Source organism: Bos grunniens, chromosome 1, assembly GCF_055505025.1.
Source record: "Bos grunniens cultivar Pamir isolate PY7600 chromosome 1, Bosgru_T2T1.0, whole genome shotgun sequence".
NCBI lineage: Eukaryota > Metazoa > Chordata > Mammalia > Artiodactyla > Bovidae > Bos > Bos grunniens.
The window spans coordinates 74,942,585-74,959,381 of NC_141165.1; the positions used below are offsets into that span (position 1 = coordinate 74,942,585).

At 36.8% G+C, this 16,797-nt stretch overlaps 1 protein-coding gene across 12 annotated transcripts in view; it reads left to right on the top strand.

Moving 5' to 3' along the window:
- The window catches only part of VPS8 (VPS8 subunit of CORVET complex), a 302,600-nt gene that overhangs the window by 41,180 nt on the left and 244,623 nt on the right, over positions 1-16,797 (top strand). For all 12 annotated transcript variants that reach the window (XM_086397371.1, XM_086397382.1, XM_086397390.1 and 9 more), the window contains 5 exons: positions 436-589; positions 688-747; positions 2,013-2,120; positions 7,119-7,199; positions 9,501-9,671. In XM_086397371.1, coding sequence (XP_086253497.1) covers positions 436-589; positions 688-747; positions 2,013-2,120; positions 7,119-7,199; positions 9,501-9,671 — 574 coding nt within the window. The remainder of the gene's footprint in view (positions 1-435; positions 590-687; positions 748-2,012; positions 2,121-7,118; positions 7,200-9,500; positions 9,672-16,797) is intronic.

The window sequence follows — 16,797 nt, forward strand, 5'->3', positions numbered from 1 at the left end:
GCAAATGAAAAGACCTGGAAGAAGTGTTCCAGGCAGAGGGATATTCAAGCACAAAAACTTTGAGGTGGGCACACTGTGGCCTGCTGGAGCAGCAGACAGAAGGCCAGTGTGGCTGGAGCACGTGTTTATCAGGAGCAGTAGCAGTGGGAGAGGAGTGAAGGCAGGAGACAGATCACATAAATGATATAGGACGTTTTAAACCTGGCAAGAGTCGATTTGATTTTGTGTACAGTGGTAAGCCATTGGAGAGGGAGAAGCCATAGGAGAAGGTGGTAAATCTGACCCTATGTTGAAAAGGACATGCTGATGTCATGTGGAGTTTGGATTGTTGGGGGCAGGAGTAGGGGTCAGGAGGCTTTTGTAGTCATCTGCTGTAGAGATGTAGTGCCTTGGATCATTGCTAAGTTGATTCTGCATTTTGGGTTACATTTTCAGGAGAGTGATGGGAGTGAGAACTTGTGAATCTCGATGCCTGTTTAGCGGTTCCAAGGGTGAAGTTTGCTGTATTGAACCTCTCCACTCTAAGCCCGAGTTGAAAGATCATCCCATCACACAATTTTCCTTATTGGCCATGGCATCCTTAACAAAGGTATTTAGAAGATGAAGCTCATAACTTAAGAGACTTTGAATACCAAAAATCTGAAAATTGCAGGGTAAATAGTGAAAATGTATTTTTTCTCCCTAAAGATACTGGTCATTGGATTGAAGCCATCCTTGAAAGTGTGGATGACTTTTCCTTATGGACGGGTGAGTAAGCCTCTCCATCTTAAGGGCAAAAAGACCATGTTGGGAGGTCGGGGAAGATGACTCACGAGTGGCGAATTCTCTGAGGCTGTCAGAAAGCTAGATAGAATGGAAATTAGCTCTCTGTCTGCTTACCTTGATGTGACCAAAACAGTGTCAGCTGGCGACCAGAGCAGTGTCCTGGGGATCACAAGGTCTATACTTCCCTACCTTTAGTCTGTTAAGTTTTCTCTCATGAACAGCTGCTGCTTTGATATTGAACTACTGATAGAGAGCACCCCACCGTAGTATAGTGAGAATTGCTCTCACGTATTCTCTCCGGGGTTTCTTCTGCCTGTGATATTTCATTTTGGTGGATGCTTCTTGCAATGTATTGTGCACACCTCGGTATCTCTTTTCCTTCCTGCTTGGATGCTTTCAAAGTGATGTTTTCTTCCAGTGAATATGTAAGGAGAGGCATGGATGGGATGGGATGGAGAATGACGGTGTAGAACCAAGACTAGTCCAGAAAGTAGGCCCTGTAAGGAGGGAGCTCAGTCTTCAGCTTTCTTATTCACTCTATCTCTGGGCCCCAGGGGAAGCAGCCCTGCCCTTTCAGATGGTAGAGCCTGCTCAGGTTACCGTTAATTGTACTTAGGTGACCTTCACTGGCTAATTGAGACTTATCATGGTATGTGTTTGCATCTTTGTTTTTGTTGATTTTTCCCCCAATATTTTATTATGAACATTTTCAAATAAATAGAGAAGTTGAAAGGATTTTACATTAAACATCTATATACCTACCATTGTAAAACTGTACCATTAGTATTTTATTGTATACTTCATTATATACCTGTTTATTGTCATTCACTCATCAAATTGTTTTTTTTTAATGTGCTTCCAAGTAAATTGCAGAAATTAGTACTCTTTTTTTTCCCCCTAAATATTCAACATGTATATGATTAAGTACAGTTCAGTAGTCAAAGTCTTTCCTTTGGTAGAAAAATTTATATACAACAAAACACACAGATCTTGAGTGTACATTTGCTAAACTTTGCCAAATATAGATACTTAGGTAACCCAAACTTCTGTCAAGATGTGGAACATTTCTGTCCACAAAGAAGGTTCCCTCTTGACGGTTCCTAATCAGTCTCTACTCCTCTGGAATTTTAATGAGAAATTAGGAGGAGTTTTTATCAAGGAACACCAGTCCATTGCTGTATTAAACCAGAGTTTTCTCTTTATTCTTCTTGTGTTAACAATGATTTTTTTTTTTCCTTCTTACCCAGATGGATCCTTCCAGCGTTCCATTGCTGGCCTGGCACTTCGTGGCAGTGCATAATTACGTGAATCCCATGCTAGCCTTCTGCAGAGGAGATGTTGTTCATTTTCTCCTGGTAAGTCCTAATATGATGCTACATCTGTGCTGATGTCCTTTGTCATAGGTTATCATTCTGATTCACCAGTAATTTAATATTGTTTCAAAGAAATATACTATTGTAATTCTTTGGAAAGAGAGTGACCTATTTAATTTTTGAGGCTTTAGTGATTAACATGGAAAACCCTCAGCTCCATGCCTCCTCATGGTGTATTTTTTATTTCCATCTCCTTTGACTAACAATTAATGGTTTATGTGTATGTGTAAATATTTGAATGTACATCAGATCAGATCAGTCGCTCAGTTGTGTCCGACTCTTTGCGACCCCATGAATCGCAGCACGCCAGGCCTCCCTGTCCATCACCAACTCCCGGAGTTCACTCAGACTCATGTCCATCGAGTCAGTGATGCCATCCAGCCATCTCATCCTCTGTCGTCCTCTTCTCCTCCTGCCCACAATCCCTCCCAGCATCAGAGTCTTTTCCAATGAGTCAACTCTTCACATGAGGTGGCCAAAGTACTGGAGTTTCAGCTTCAGCATCATTCCTTCCAAAGAAATCCCAGGGCTGGTCTCCTTCAGAATGGACTGGTTGGATCTCCTTGCAGTCCAAGGGACTCTCAAGAGTCTTCTCCAACACCACAGGTCAAAAGCATCAATTCTTCGGTGCTCAGCTTTCTTCATAGTCCAACTCTCACATCCATACATGACCACAGGAAAAACCATAGCCTTGACTAGATGGACCTTTGTTGGCAAAGTAATGTCTCTGCTTTTGAATATGCTGTCTAGGTTGGTCATAACTTTGCTTCCAAGGAGTAAGCGTCCTTTAATTTCATGGCTGCAGTCACCATCTGTAGTGATTTTGGAGCCCAGAAAAATAAAGTCTGACACTGTTTCCACTGTTTCCCCATCTGTTTCCCATGAAGTGGTGGGACCAGATGCCATGATCTTCGTTTTCTGAATGTTGAGCTTTAAGCCAACTTTTTCACTCTCCACTTTCACTTTCATCAAGAGGCTTTTTAGTTCCTCTTCACTTTCTGCCATAAGGGTGATGTCATCTGCATATCTGAGGTTATTGATATTTCTCCCAGCAATCCTGATTCCAGCTTGTGCTTCTTCCAGCCCAGCATTTCTCATGATGTACTCTGCATATAAGTTAAATAAACAGGGTGACAATATACAGCCTTGACGAACTCCTTTTCCTATTTGGAACCACTCTGTTGTCCATGTCCAGTTCATTAATGGCTTACCTACCTACATGTAGTGTGTTTATTAGAAAGCAAGTATCATTGAGCACCTACTATGTCCTTTACATTATAGTGGACACGAGGCAATTGGAGGACGTATAAAACTTAATTTCTTCTTTAAAATAGGTTAAAATATGGTTTGAAAGGCAAAACCAGTATGTTCCCTGCTACTAGCGAGGACAGTTTAAGGACTCTACTATGTGATGAGAATTTAAAACTTGATGTAAGTTCAGAGTATGAAGAGATTTGTATGGATTACAGAGGCTGTGGAAGACTTTATGAAGGGTACAGGGCAAATACTACAGGAGGGGTGGATATACATATTGGGGAAAATAAGCTGAACTGAAGACACAGAGATAAGAATGTGCCTGTGGAATCTCTTCTTGAGTTTCGTAGCTCAGTGAAGCAAGTGCCTCACTGTCCACCTAGTTTCTCCAGCCTGAGATATAGGAGTTGTCTTTTAGTTGCATTTTTCTCTCTATTCCTGCTCCATCACACATTCTGCTGACTCTAATTTACTTCCTTTTTTGTCTCACCTCTTGCTGCTTCCCTAGCCTAAACCACAGGCATTTCTAACCCAGGCTCTGAAATAGCTTCCTAACTAGTCTTTTGCCTCAGTGTCTTTTTATTTCTTTTTTAAATTGACATATATAGTTGATTGACAGTATTGAGTTAGTTTCTGGTGTATAGCAAAGGGATTCAGTTTATATATATATATATATATATATATATATATATATATATATATTCTTTTCCAGCTTTTCCATTGTAGATATTATGAGATATTGAATATAATTTCCTGTGCCTTACAGTAGGACCTTGCTGTTTATCTTTTATCTATAATAGTTTGTATCTGCTTATCCCAAACTCCTAATTTATCCCATTCCCTCTTTCCCCATGGTAACCATAAGTCTGTTTCCATGTCTGTGAGCCTGTTTCGGTTTTGTAAATAAGTTCACTTGTACCATTTTTTTAGATTCCACATGTGAGCGATATCATGTATTTGTCTTTCTCTGTCTGATTTGCTTAGTATGACAGTCTCCAGGTCCATCCACGGTGCTGCAAAGGCATTGTTTCATTCTCCTTGTGGCTGAGTAACACTGCATTGTATTTATGTACCACATCTTTATCCATTCATCTATTGATGGACATTTAGGATGCTTCCATGTTTTTGGCCTTGGTGTCTTTGCATATGTCAACGTCTCTGCCAGGAAAGCTCTGTGCTCTCTTCAACAGTATCCTAGCTCATGATTAGCATTGCCTTCCCTGACCTACTGATCTCAGTTAGCATTTCCCACTACAAACATCCATAATACCTTCTTTTATAACATTCAGCACTTCTAAAATTCCTTATTTAACATTTTTCTTCATCACTAGACTGAAAGCACCATAAGTCTAAAACCAACCCTACTGCTGTATTCCAAGTACTAGGATAGTACTTAAATATATAGAAGGCCAGTAACAAGTGTTACAATTAATAACAGGGAGAAGCTTATTGTTTAAAATAAAGTTGAATATATGGATGGATCTAGATTAGAGATTGGCAAACTGTGGCCTGTGGGCCAGACCTGGCTGGCTACTTGATTTTGTGAAGTTTTATTTCATGCCCATTTGGTTATGTCTTATTTATGGCTGCTTTTGCACAATAGTGCAAAACTCAACAGTGGCAGAGTTGAGTAGTTATGACAGAGATTGTATGCTCTGCAGATCCCAAAATATTTACTGTATGGCCTTTTACAGAAAAAGTTTGCTAACCTCTGATCTAGATTGTATAATAATTGCCCTAGATTGGTAAGGGGAAACCATCACAGGTTCTTAGGTAATTAAAGTGATACGATTAAAGTGACATTTTAGGAATAGCACTGTAGATATAGCAAAAAGAACAGATTATAGGAGGTTGGAGGGAAATGAAGGGTTTTGCTCTTGTAATAAAGCAAGTGAGGTCTTTAGACAAGGATGGGTGCAGTGAGAGTTAGGGATGGCATTTTGAAGGAAAGACAAGGTTTTTCATGGGGACTGAAGGACATAAAACATTGCATTTCTGGCTTTGTATTTTAGGAGCATGACGTATTCAAAGAGTTAGGGTTCGGGAAGGATAGTGTTGGGTTGAAAGTGAAGGTGAGACTTGAGTGGTATATTAGGGAATGTTCTCTGGGCAGACTGGCAATCCAGGTCTGGGGTGCAAATGAAAATTCCAAGATCGAGAAGGTAGTTGAAGCTGTGTAAATCAAAAGCAAGAGCATCCATAATGTTGGTGGACACTCGTGTAAGGAAAAGGACAACAAAGGCAATAGAAAGGAGGATCCTATAAAGGCATGTGGAGGTAGGTGGGGAAATAGAACAGTATGGCATCACACAAAAGACGGAGGAGGAGAGGCTTTAGGACATCACTTCTTACGTATCTGGTGGCCTTGCCTTCAGTCTTCTTTGATCTCTCTTTGGTATTGGTATTACACTGGAATTGATGATGTCCTGTTCTATTTCAGGCAGGTCACTATATTGTGTCTGTCTTCTTCAGTGCTCTGTCGCCTTGGAGCAGAAATAGAACAAATGATAAGGACAGATGAAGATTATAGAGTGTATACATATGCATATATAAATAAAATAGTAACACTTGAAGTTCTGGGAAATTTCGGGCTGTTTGAGCTATACTAGTTCATGCATTGGAGAAGGAAATGGCAGCCCACTCCAGTGTTCTTGCCTGGAGAATCCCAGGGACGGGGGAGCCTGCTGGCCTGCCGTCTATGGGGTCGCACAGAGTCGCACACAACTGAAGCGACTTAGCAGCAGCAACGGTATCATATTTCAGAAAAGCCTAGTTTTGGTAACTGCAGCACCTTATTTTCCTTTTAATGTACTTTTGTTTTACTTTTTTTTACACCATGCCACTAATCCTATTTTATGCTTTAACTCTGGCTAAATACAGTTATTGATGTGATGAAGTTAGTTTGTTCTGAGTATAACAGAGTGAATATTACATTTGCCAGTACATGCATACCCTGGGGATATTATTGGTTTCTGTTTCAGACCACTGCAATAAAGCAAATACTGCAGTGCAGTGAGTTACATAAGTTGATTGGTTTCCCAGGGCATAGAAAAGTTATGTTTGCACTATATTGTAGTCTTTTAAGTGTGTTATTATCTCTGAAAAAAAGCAGTGTACATACCTTAATTAAAAAATACTTCAGCCAGAAGCTTCTGATTTACCAATAGAACCAAAATTCATAACTTGAGAGATTAGTCTTAGATTTCAATCATTACCTTGTTGAAAAAAAAAAAAATACTTCATTGCTTAGAAAAAGCCAAAACAATTACAATAGTAACATCAAAGATCACTAATCACAGATTACTATAACAAATAATACTGAAAAAGTTTGAACTACTGCAAAAATTACCAAAATGTGACACAGAGACAGGAAGCAAGTGAGCAAATGTTGTTGGAAAAATGGTGTCAATAGATTGATGCAAGGCTGCCACAGTTTGTAAAACACACAATATCTGGAAGCACAATAAAGTGAAGTGCATTTAAAACAATGGTATGCCTAAACAGACAGCTTGACCACTGACCAGGTATACCATGGATTATACCAGATATACTACATACACTTGTGAGTGATTTATTTCATTTGTTTAATAGTTACTTTAGTTATCAGTATTTGTTTTACCCATATTCTGAATGGAAATCATGTTCTAGGTGGATTGACTAGGTGAGAAACTTTTAAAGTGTCTCAAACAGTAGCTGATATTCAGGTTGTTTTTATTTCATCATCAGGTTAAGAGAGACGAATCTGGAGCGATACATGTTACTAAGCAAAAGCATCTTCACCTATACTATGACCTCATCAACTTTACTGTGAGTATTATTGAAACGAAATACCCCCATTTACTTTATGTAATTGTTTTGAGTCCATGTTATGTTAAGGCTCCCAGGATTTTTGCCATAAACCATGATCTTTGCTGCTGCTGCTGCTAAGTCGCTTCAGTCGTGTCCGACTCTGTGCAACCCCATAGATGGCAGCCCACCAGGCCCCACTGTCCCTGGGATTCTCCAGGCAAGAACACTGGAGTGGGTTGCCATTTCCTCCTCCAGTGCATGAAAGTGAAAAGTGAAAGTGAAGTCACTCAGTCGTGTCCAACTCTTAGCGACCCCATGGACTGCAGCCTACCAGGCTCCTCTGTCCATGGGATTTTCCAGGCAAGAGTACCATGACCTTTAGGATCATATAAAATGTGGACAGAAGTGAAGTCCTGCTTGTACTGAAAAAAGTCTTGACATTGGTGTGATGCCACATATTATTTTTATTGTCCTTCAGCCTGCTGAACACTGGCAAGATCACCAAAAGTTTTCTTTAATATCTTGAATAGCTCAAAGGGTAGATCAGAATAATTTCTTCAGGATCATTGCCAGGCTTTCTTTGTAAACACATTTTGGTACTTCTGAGTATGTCCTTATTGGTTCAGGAGAGACTATTTTCTTGTGGCTAAAAACTTTGCAGAGTTCTCTCTCTACCATGCATTTCGGTCCTAAGCAACCTTTGGGTTTTAAAAAAAAAAGATGATTTCCTTTCATATCAATTTTTAAAATAGATGATTTATTAATTTAGTTGCACATTGCTTTTTAAATCTTACAAACTTGATTTAGAAATAACACTGTTTTCCCATATACATTTCATGAAATAATTTTGTTCAACCTCTTCCCATGTGTATTAGACTTCAGTGTTTTGTCATTACCAGAATCCCTTGTGGAACTGTCTGACATATTTGTCTAGAATTCATCATCGTCACTTGCATTTAAGATGTTTGAGGTACATCTCTAAACATCTGCGTATGATTCTGTCCCTGGAAAAAATTTCCCAGCCACAAGTAGCCATTCTAATAGTAGGACAGTGGGTGTTTTTCATTTGTCCTGTGACATATTTATGATGTGACCCCTAACCACATTGCTTTGTAAGTTACCTTTAAAAGGCTTGTTTACAACATGTCAACAATTAAAATAGTGAGAGTCTAATCCCGAGAATAATTGCTAAACATGCTAACATTCTTGGTCATTCTTTCTCTTAACCAGGTGACCTTTGAAAGTCTGTAAAAGCTAGCACTAAGTTTGTAGAAGACTAAATAATGTGTCTTTCTGAATGGTACTTTGTTTCTCAAAGTAATCAAGAGAGCACATTACAAAAGTTCTTTGTAAAGGGTTTGAGTGTCAAACTCTGTTTTCTGAGAGACAATGTTTTTTTGAAAAACCAAACCCTTCCCTTATGGCAGCCACTACACTGATAAAGTATATATACATGTAGCATAGTTAAAATAGAAAAATTGATCCATTTTCAACTTGATTGTTTTTGATTGTTATTTGATTATGCAAATAATTTCTGAGATGGGAAGAGATCATATAAATAAACCAAAACTAATATCAGAGAAAGTGTAGGGGAAATACTTTGTTCTGGCTAATTTAGAATTCTAATTGTGCAGATTTTAAGACTTCATTTATTTCTTGGGGAGGAATTGAGAATTTTCAAAAAATATTTTGAAAATAAATTTTATATATAACCCAAGAAATTTAATCAAAATGACATCCTTTAGCAGATTTTAACATTATTATTACTTTAAAAATTGTAATAGTACTTATTAACAAATATTCAGACTATATACAGAAATAGAGCAAAGAACTCTGCCATAATTTGTAGGTGAAGGAAATATATATTTTTAAAATAGTTTCCATTTTAAAATATGTAATACTTAAATGCTAATGATCATTCTTTGACCAGCTAGGTTTATGAGGATTCGCCATTTTGTTTGATTAATGTCAGAAACACTGGAAATGCAAAGTTGGTCACTTTTAAGTTATTGTGTCAATGTACTACCTTTAAAAAATTTTGATAAAAAACAGTTTATCTGATAATATCTATTAAGGCTCTTAGTTAGCCTTCTTTTACATTATGAATCACTTTAATACCATCAGAACTGTATGCTGTGTACCTGCTGTTCTTTGGGCTGGTACTGAGTAGTTCTTGCTGTGATTGTGTTGTCATCACCTGATTGATTAAATGGTTAAGGTCCTCAACGTCATTTAACTGAGTGGCCAAGCTTTCTTCTCGTCCTGGATGGTGATGTGGGATGGGCCTCACTCTTGTGTTTCTGTGTGCTTGAATTACAGTGGATAAACTCACGCACAATTGTGCTCTTGGACAGTGTAGAGAAGTTGCATGTGATTGATCGGCAAACTCAGGAGGAACTGGAAACAGTGGAGATCTCAGAAGTTCAGTTGGTCTATAATAGCAGCCATTTCAAATCACTAGCCACTGGAGGAAACGTGAGCCAGGCACTGGTAAGGATAATCCATTATTTTAGTATTGTTTTGATAAACTTGATATTTTGTTGTTGCTTTATTTTAAGAATTCTGAGGAGTTATCTTTATGTCTTGATGTTTCTTTGAAAACCACTAACTAGGTTAAAGTGGATGTGAATTTATTTGTAAGTATTCAAGAATGTGAATTAAAACAATAATTCCTGTTATCTTCTATTCAGAAATGTGACTAATACCAAAGAATTTTAACTTTTATACTAAAAATAATGAAGTGAAATTTAAAGTTCATAAGAGAGAAATTGTAAAAGCAAGATATTTTAGAAAGTTTTATATGGTGACAACAAGCCTGATAGATTTAAGGAACTAAAGACTACAGAGACAAGTAGCTTGTAAGGCTTTGGAAGTATATGGATAATTGCTAAAGACTTGAACAGGTATGAAGACTCTGGTCATTGAAAGGCAAAGAGAGCTTTGAGAGAAAAATTCTTTAGGAATGGGAGATAGATGAAATGTAGGAGTCTGCAGATAAGGAAGACCTAAAAGTTATTTTAGTATTAATTTTACTATATTTTAAGCAATGACAATGGCATTTAGCAGTTTATACAGGTGTGTGTGCCAAGTCTTTCCGACCCTATGGATTGTAGCCCGCCAGGCTACTCTGTCCCTGGGATTGTCCAGGCAAGAATACTGAAGTGGGTTGCCATGCCCTCCTCCAGGGGATCTTCCCAACCCACATCTCTTATGTTTCCTGCATTGGCAGGGGGGTCCAGTTCGATTCCTGGGTCGGGAAGATCCACTGGAGATGGGATAGGTTACCCACTTCAGTATTCTTGGGCTTCCCCTGTGGCTCAGCTGATAAAGAATCCACCTGCAATGCAGAATACCTGGGTTCAATCCCTGGGTTGGGAAGATCCCCTAAAGAAGGGAAAAGCTACCCACTCTAGTATTCTGGCCTAGAGAATTCCATGGACTGTATAGTCCATGGGATCACAAAGAGTTGGACAGGATGAAGCAACTTTCACTTCACTCTTAACCACTAGTGGCACCAGGGAAGCCCATTTACATATGTAGTTTATAGTTAAATTACTTGAAATTGTCATCTCATGTTTCCTAAGTCAGTAATATTTAAGCAGGAAATTTAGACTCTTGTGGAGCTTCTCTGTATAATTTCTTGGAAAAAAATAGTAGTGAAGGTCTTATTTATGAGTGTCTCCAGCATAGTATCTAGCCATTGCTCAAATCTCCCTGAGATATTAGAACTTCAGAGCATAAATATATGTGGAAGAGTCTTCCAGTATTTTCAGAATTTAGAAACTAGGAAAATCCAGAAGAAGAAATGGTAATTCAATAGAATTCACTAGGTTAAGATTAATTATTGTCCCACACTTAGTTTCTTTTGTCTGGAAGTGTAAAAGTGTCAGTCACTCGGTCATCTGACTCTTTGTGACCTCATGGACTGTAGCCTACCAGGCTCCTCTGTCTGTGGAATTTCCCTGGCAAGAATACTGGAGTGGGTAGCCATTTCCTTCTCCAGGGGATCTTCCTGACCCAGGGATCAAACCTGGGTCTCCCACATGGAAAGCAGATTCTTTTCCGTCTTAGCCACCAGGGAAGCCCCCAAATCAGCTCTCCCTGACTCCTGGCAACTGTGGCATAGTGGTGGTGGTGGCAGTCTGAGTGATTATTAAAAACACTGATAGACTTTGAACTTGTGCTTTCAGCCATGATGGAATAGTGGGGACTGGATTTGCTCTCCTGTCTGGGGAAAAAGAAAAATCAAGGAAAAAAAACAAAAAACAAAAACAGTCATTTTCAAGATATTAGTGAACTTGAAAATAGAACAATAGAATCTATCCAAAATGAAACAGAAAAAAAATTAAGAAAAAAAAAAAGTGTTAGTGACCAGTGAGGTAGCATGAAGTAGCCTAATGTGTAGTAGAAATCTCTGAAGGAGAGGAGAGAAAAAATTAGAAGAAATAATGGTCAAAAACTTTCCAAAACAATAAACTCAGAATTTCAAGAAGCTCAGTGAACCCAAACACAAGTAAAATGAACAGATTGATTCAAATGAATTGGAAAGAGGAAATATTAGAGCAGGCAGAGGAAAAAGACACATTAAATGCAGAGGATCAGCAATAAGTGTAAGAGCAGATTTCTCATCTGCCATAATCTGCAGTAGTCTCCAGAGAAGATACACCAAATGGCCAAAAAGCAGATGACAGGATATTCAACATCATTAATCATTATGGAAATGCAAATCAGAATCACAATGAGTTACCACTTCATGCCTCCCAGGATAGCTGTAATCAAAAAGAGACAATAACAACTGTTGACTACAATGCAGAAAAATTGGAACATTCATATTTTGCTTGTTGGACATAGTGCAGTCACTGTAGAAAACATTTTGGCAGTTCCTCAAAATATTAAAGATTCCATGTGATAGAGCAGTTCTATTCCTAGCTAGCTACTCAAGAGGAATGAAGCCGTATTGCCACAAAAACACTTGTACACAGATGTTCATAGCAGTATTATTCATAATAGCTAAAAAGTCAAAACAGTCAAAATGTCCATCAGCTGATAAATGGATAAGCAAAATGTGGCATGTCCATGTAGTAGAATGCTATTCCTCAATTTAAAAAATGAACTATTGACACATGTTACAACATGGATGAACCCCAGAAATACTGTGTTAAGTGAAAGAAGCCATATGGAAAGACCATGTATTGTTTGATTCTGTTTATATGAAATGTCCAGAAAAGGTAAATTTATAGAGACAGATTAGATTAATAGAACTGGAACTAAGAGTGGGAATGAGAATTGACTGGAAGTGGGTAAAAGTTATCTTTGTGGAGTGATGGAAATATTCTGAAATTGGATTTTGGCGATGGTTGAACAACTGTACATTTACCAAAATGTTATTGTATACTTAATGAGTGAATTTTATGGTATGTAAACCTTAATATTGTCATTTAACAAAAGAAGTTGACTGTTTAAAACAAAAGTAATGGTATTTTGTGGTACATACTTAATGCTATGTAGAAGTAATAGGATGACGGAAATAGTACATAGCAGGGAGTGGGGAGAAGGAAGTATAGTACTGTAAAGTTCTTAACATTATACATCAAATTGTATATTATGTAAATGTAGACTGAGATTAGTTAAAGCTGCATATTATAAACACTAGAGTAGTCACTGAAAAAGTATCCCTTTATAAGTCAATAGTAGCAAAAAAAAGGATGTTAAAAAATATTCAATGAAGCATAAAAAAAGAGGTAGTACAGGTGGAAAACAATAAAATAATCTAAATCCAACTGTATCAATAATTATAGAAAATGGAAGATGTCTAAACATTTCAGTTGAAAGGCAGGGATTGTCATACTGGATTTAAAAAAAAAGCAGGACCAACTCTATGCTGTCTACAAAAAGCTCTTATTAAATACAAAGTCATGGATAAGTTAAAAGTAAGAAGAAAGAAAAAGACATATTGTGCAAATACTAAGAATAGCTATTTTAATATCAGATTAAGTAGATTTCTGAGTAGGCAATATTGCCAGAGATAAAGAGAAATTTCAAATTGATAAAAAAATTAATTCATCAAGAAGTCATAATAATCTTAAAGGCTTAAGCACCCAATAACAGACCTTCAAAATATATGAGACAATAACAAATCTAAAAGGAGAAACAGACAAGTCCACAATTAGAGTTTGCAAAATTCAAAACTCCTTTATTAGTAATTAATAGAATAAGCAGACAGAAAACCATCAAGGGTATACAGAAGACTTAAAAAGAATTATTGACCAACTTGATATAACTGATATTTGTAGAATATTCCACCCAGCAAAAGTAAGTTACAAACTTTCTCAAGTGCAGATGGAGCATCCAATAAATTATATGCTAGGCCATAAAGCAAAGAACAGTAAATTGTTGAAAGAATCATCAGGGTAAATCTGGAGAAAATGCAAATATTTGGAAATTAAGTAGCACCTTTATAAATAACCCATAAGTCAAAGAAGAAATCTCAAAGGAAGTTATAATATATTTTGAACTAAATGAAAGTGAAAATGCAGCATATAAAAATCTGTGGTCTTAGACAGCTCATACAGCTCAGCATTTTTACACAAAACAAAGCAGAAGATCTAAAAAGACATTTCTCCAAAGAAGACACACAGATGGCTCATAGGTACATGAAAGATTGCTCGTTATTAGAGAAATGCAAATCGAAACAACACGAGGTATCACCTCACACCAGTCAGAATGGCTAGCATCCAAGCATCTGCAAATAATCAATGCTGGAGAGAGTTAGAGAAAAAGGAACCCTCCTGCACTGTTGGTGGAAATGTACATTGGTCCAGTCACTATGGAGAACAATATGGAGGTTCCTTAAAATGGTAAAAATAGAGTTACCATATGATCCATCAATCCACTGCTGGACATATATCCAGAAAAAACTATCATTCAAAAAGATACATGCAGTCTAATGTTCATAGCACTGTTTACAATAGCCACGACGTGTTGTGTGTACATGGAAGCAACCTAAATGTTCATCGATAGATGAATGGATAAAGAAGATGTGGTGTATATATATACACACACAGACACACAGTGGAATATTACTCAGCTATAAGAATACCAGATACAGCAATATAAATGTACCTAGAGATTATCATACTAAAGTAAACCAGAGAAAGACCAATATCATATGATATAACTCATATGTGGAATTAAAAAAAAAGATGCAAATAAATTTATTTACAGAAACAGGCTCATAGACATAGAAAAACAAACATGGTTACCAAAGGAGAGAGCGGGGAGGGATAATTAGGAATTTGGGATTAATATATGCACACTACTATATCTAAAATAGGTAACCAACAGGGACCTACTGTATAGCACAGGGAACTGTATTCAATATTTTATAATAATCTATAAGGGAAAAGAATCTGAAAAAGAATGTATATATGTAAAATAACTGAATCACTTTGCTGTACACTTAAACTAACACAACATTGTAAATTAATGTAAAAAAAAATCTGGAGTCTATAAGTCAATTTGAGGGTAATTTATAGCTTTAAATGGGCTTCCCTGGTAGCTCAGCTGGTAAAGAATCCACCTGCAATGTAGGAGAACCCAGGTTGATTCCTGGGTCAGGAAGATCCCCTGGAGAAGGAATAGGCTACCCATTCCAGTATTCTTGGGCTTCCCTGGTGGCTCAGTTGGTAAAGAATCCGCCTGCAATAGGGAGACCTGGGTTGGATACCTGGGTTGGGAAGATCCCCTGGAGAAGGGAATGGCTACACACTCCAGTATTCTGACCTGGAGAATTCCATGGACTATATAGTCCATGGGGTCACCAAGAGTTGAACACGACTGAGTGACTTTTACTTTCACTATAGCTTTAAATAACTTTTAAAAATCTCAAATTTGTAACCTAAGTCTCTATCTTAAAGAAACAGAGAAGAGCAAATAAATTGGAAATATATTAAAAAGAAATAACAAAAGTGAACACAAATCAGTTAAATAGGAAATGGACAAACAGTAGAGAAAATCAAAGAAAATAAAACTTGTTTTTTTAAAAGATAAATAGATAAAACACTAATGAGAGTAATTCAGAAAAAAGGTGCAGTTACTAATATCATACTGAGAGAGATAAAATCACTGTGTAGTCTGAAAATATTAAAAAGATAAATAACTTTATGCCTAAAAATTAAACAATTTTAGATGAAGTGGAAAAATTCTTTGAAAGGTACAGATTACTAAAGCTGACCAAGAAGAAATGAAAATCTAAGGGGTTGTATGTTAGTTTGATTTCCTGCAAAGAAAATCCAGGCTTAGATAGCTTCACTAGTAAAGTCTATTATAATAAAGGAAAAAATATCAATTTCACATAAAAATCTTTTTAAAAATAGAGGAAAAGGGAGCACATAATTCTTTTTATGATATCAGCTTACCTCTGATAATAAAACTGAAGACATTGCAATAAAGTATAATACAGACCGATGACCTCATGAGCATAGAAGCAAAAATCTGTAAAATAGTAGTAAATCAGCAATGTATGAAAAGCGGAATCGTTATCAAATGGTATTTATCCAAGTCACACCCGGCTGGTTTAACATTCAAAAGTCAATGTAATTCACTATGTTAAGTTTATTGTAAAAGAAAGGTCATAATACCATCTCAAAAAACATAGAAAAAGCATTTCACAAAATTCAGTATCCGTTTCTGATAAAATTCTTAGCAAACTAGGAATAGAAGTAGAAGGGAGCTTCTTCGGCTTGATTAAAAAGAACATCTACAAAAATCCTAGCACTAACATTGTACTTAAATTTAAAGTAGTACTGCCAGAAACCCAGACTAAAAAAAAATGCAAAACCCTGATTCTGATCTTCTAGAGGAAATATAGAAGCAGAGGAACATGTTAAAAGATTCCACTGGGATGCCATTAGCAAAATTCAGATAGTAGGAAACTCCCATGAATAAGTGTTCCAGTGTCCTCAACAAATAAACTGCATGGAAAGTAAAGGACTGTGAGAGATAGAGGCACACTGACTCTTAAGAGATGTATCAGCCTGCTTCAGTGTGTGGCCCTTATTTGAGTCTTGACTTAACAAATGAAATGTAGAAACAAAGAATAAAAATCTCAGTAACGTTTGACATTTATGAGGCAATCTGAAATCCAAACACTGATCAGATATTTGATATTGAGGAATGATTGTTAATTTTTAAAAGTCTGTCAAGGAAATTATGGTTATGTTAAAAAGGATTTATTATGCATAAACTGAATTTTTGTAAATGAGATGTTCAAATCTGAGATTCATTTCAGAATTATTACTGTGCTATAAAGGAGTCAGTGGAAATTGTAGATGAAACAAGATTGAGCTTATAATTAATGAAGCTAGTTACTGGATACATTGGGTTCATTATTTTATTCTGTCGACCTTTGTATATATTTTTATAATTTTGTAAGAAAAATGACTAGTTATCAGTTCTTGACCACATCTGTTTTGGAAGATTTATAAATGCTACTGTATTTAAGCCTCTCAGAAACTGCATGGTTTTCAAAGATGGAAAAACATAGTGTCAGAACTTTGAAACTTGTTTAAACTCTGTCACCTAGTAGGTGACAGAGCCTAAATTTGCAACCCAGATT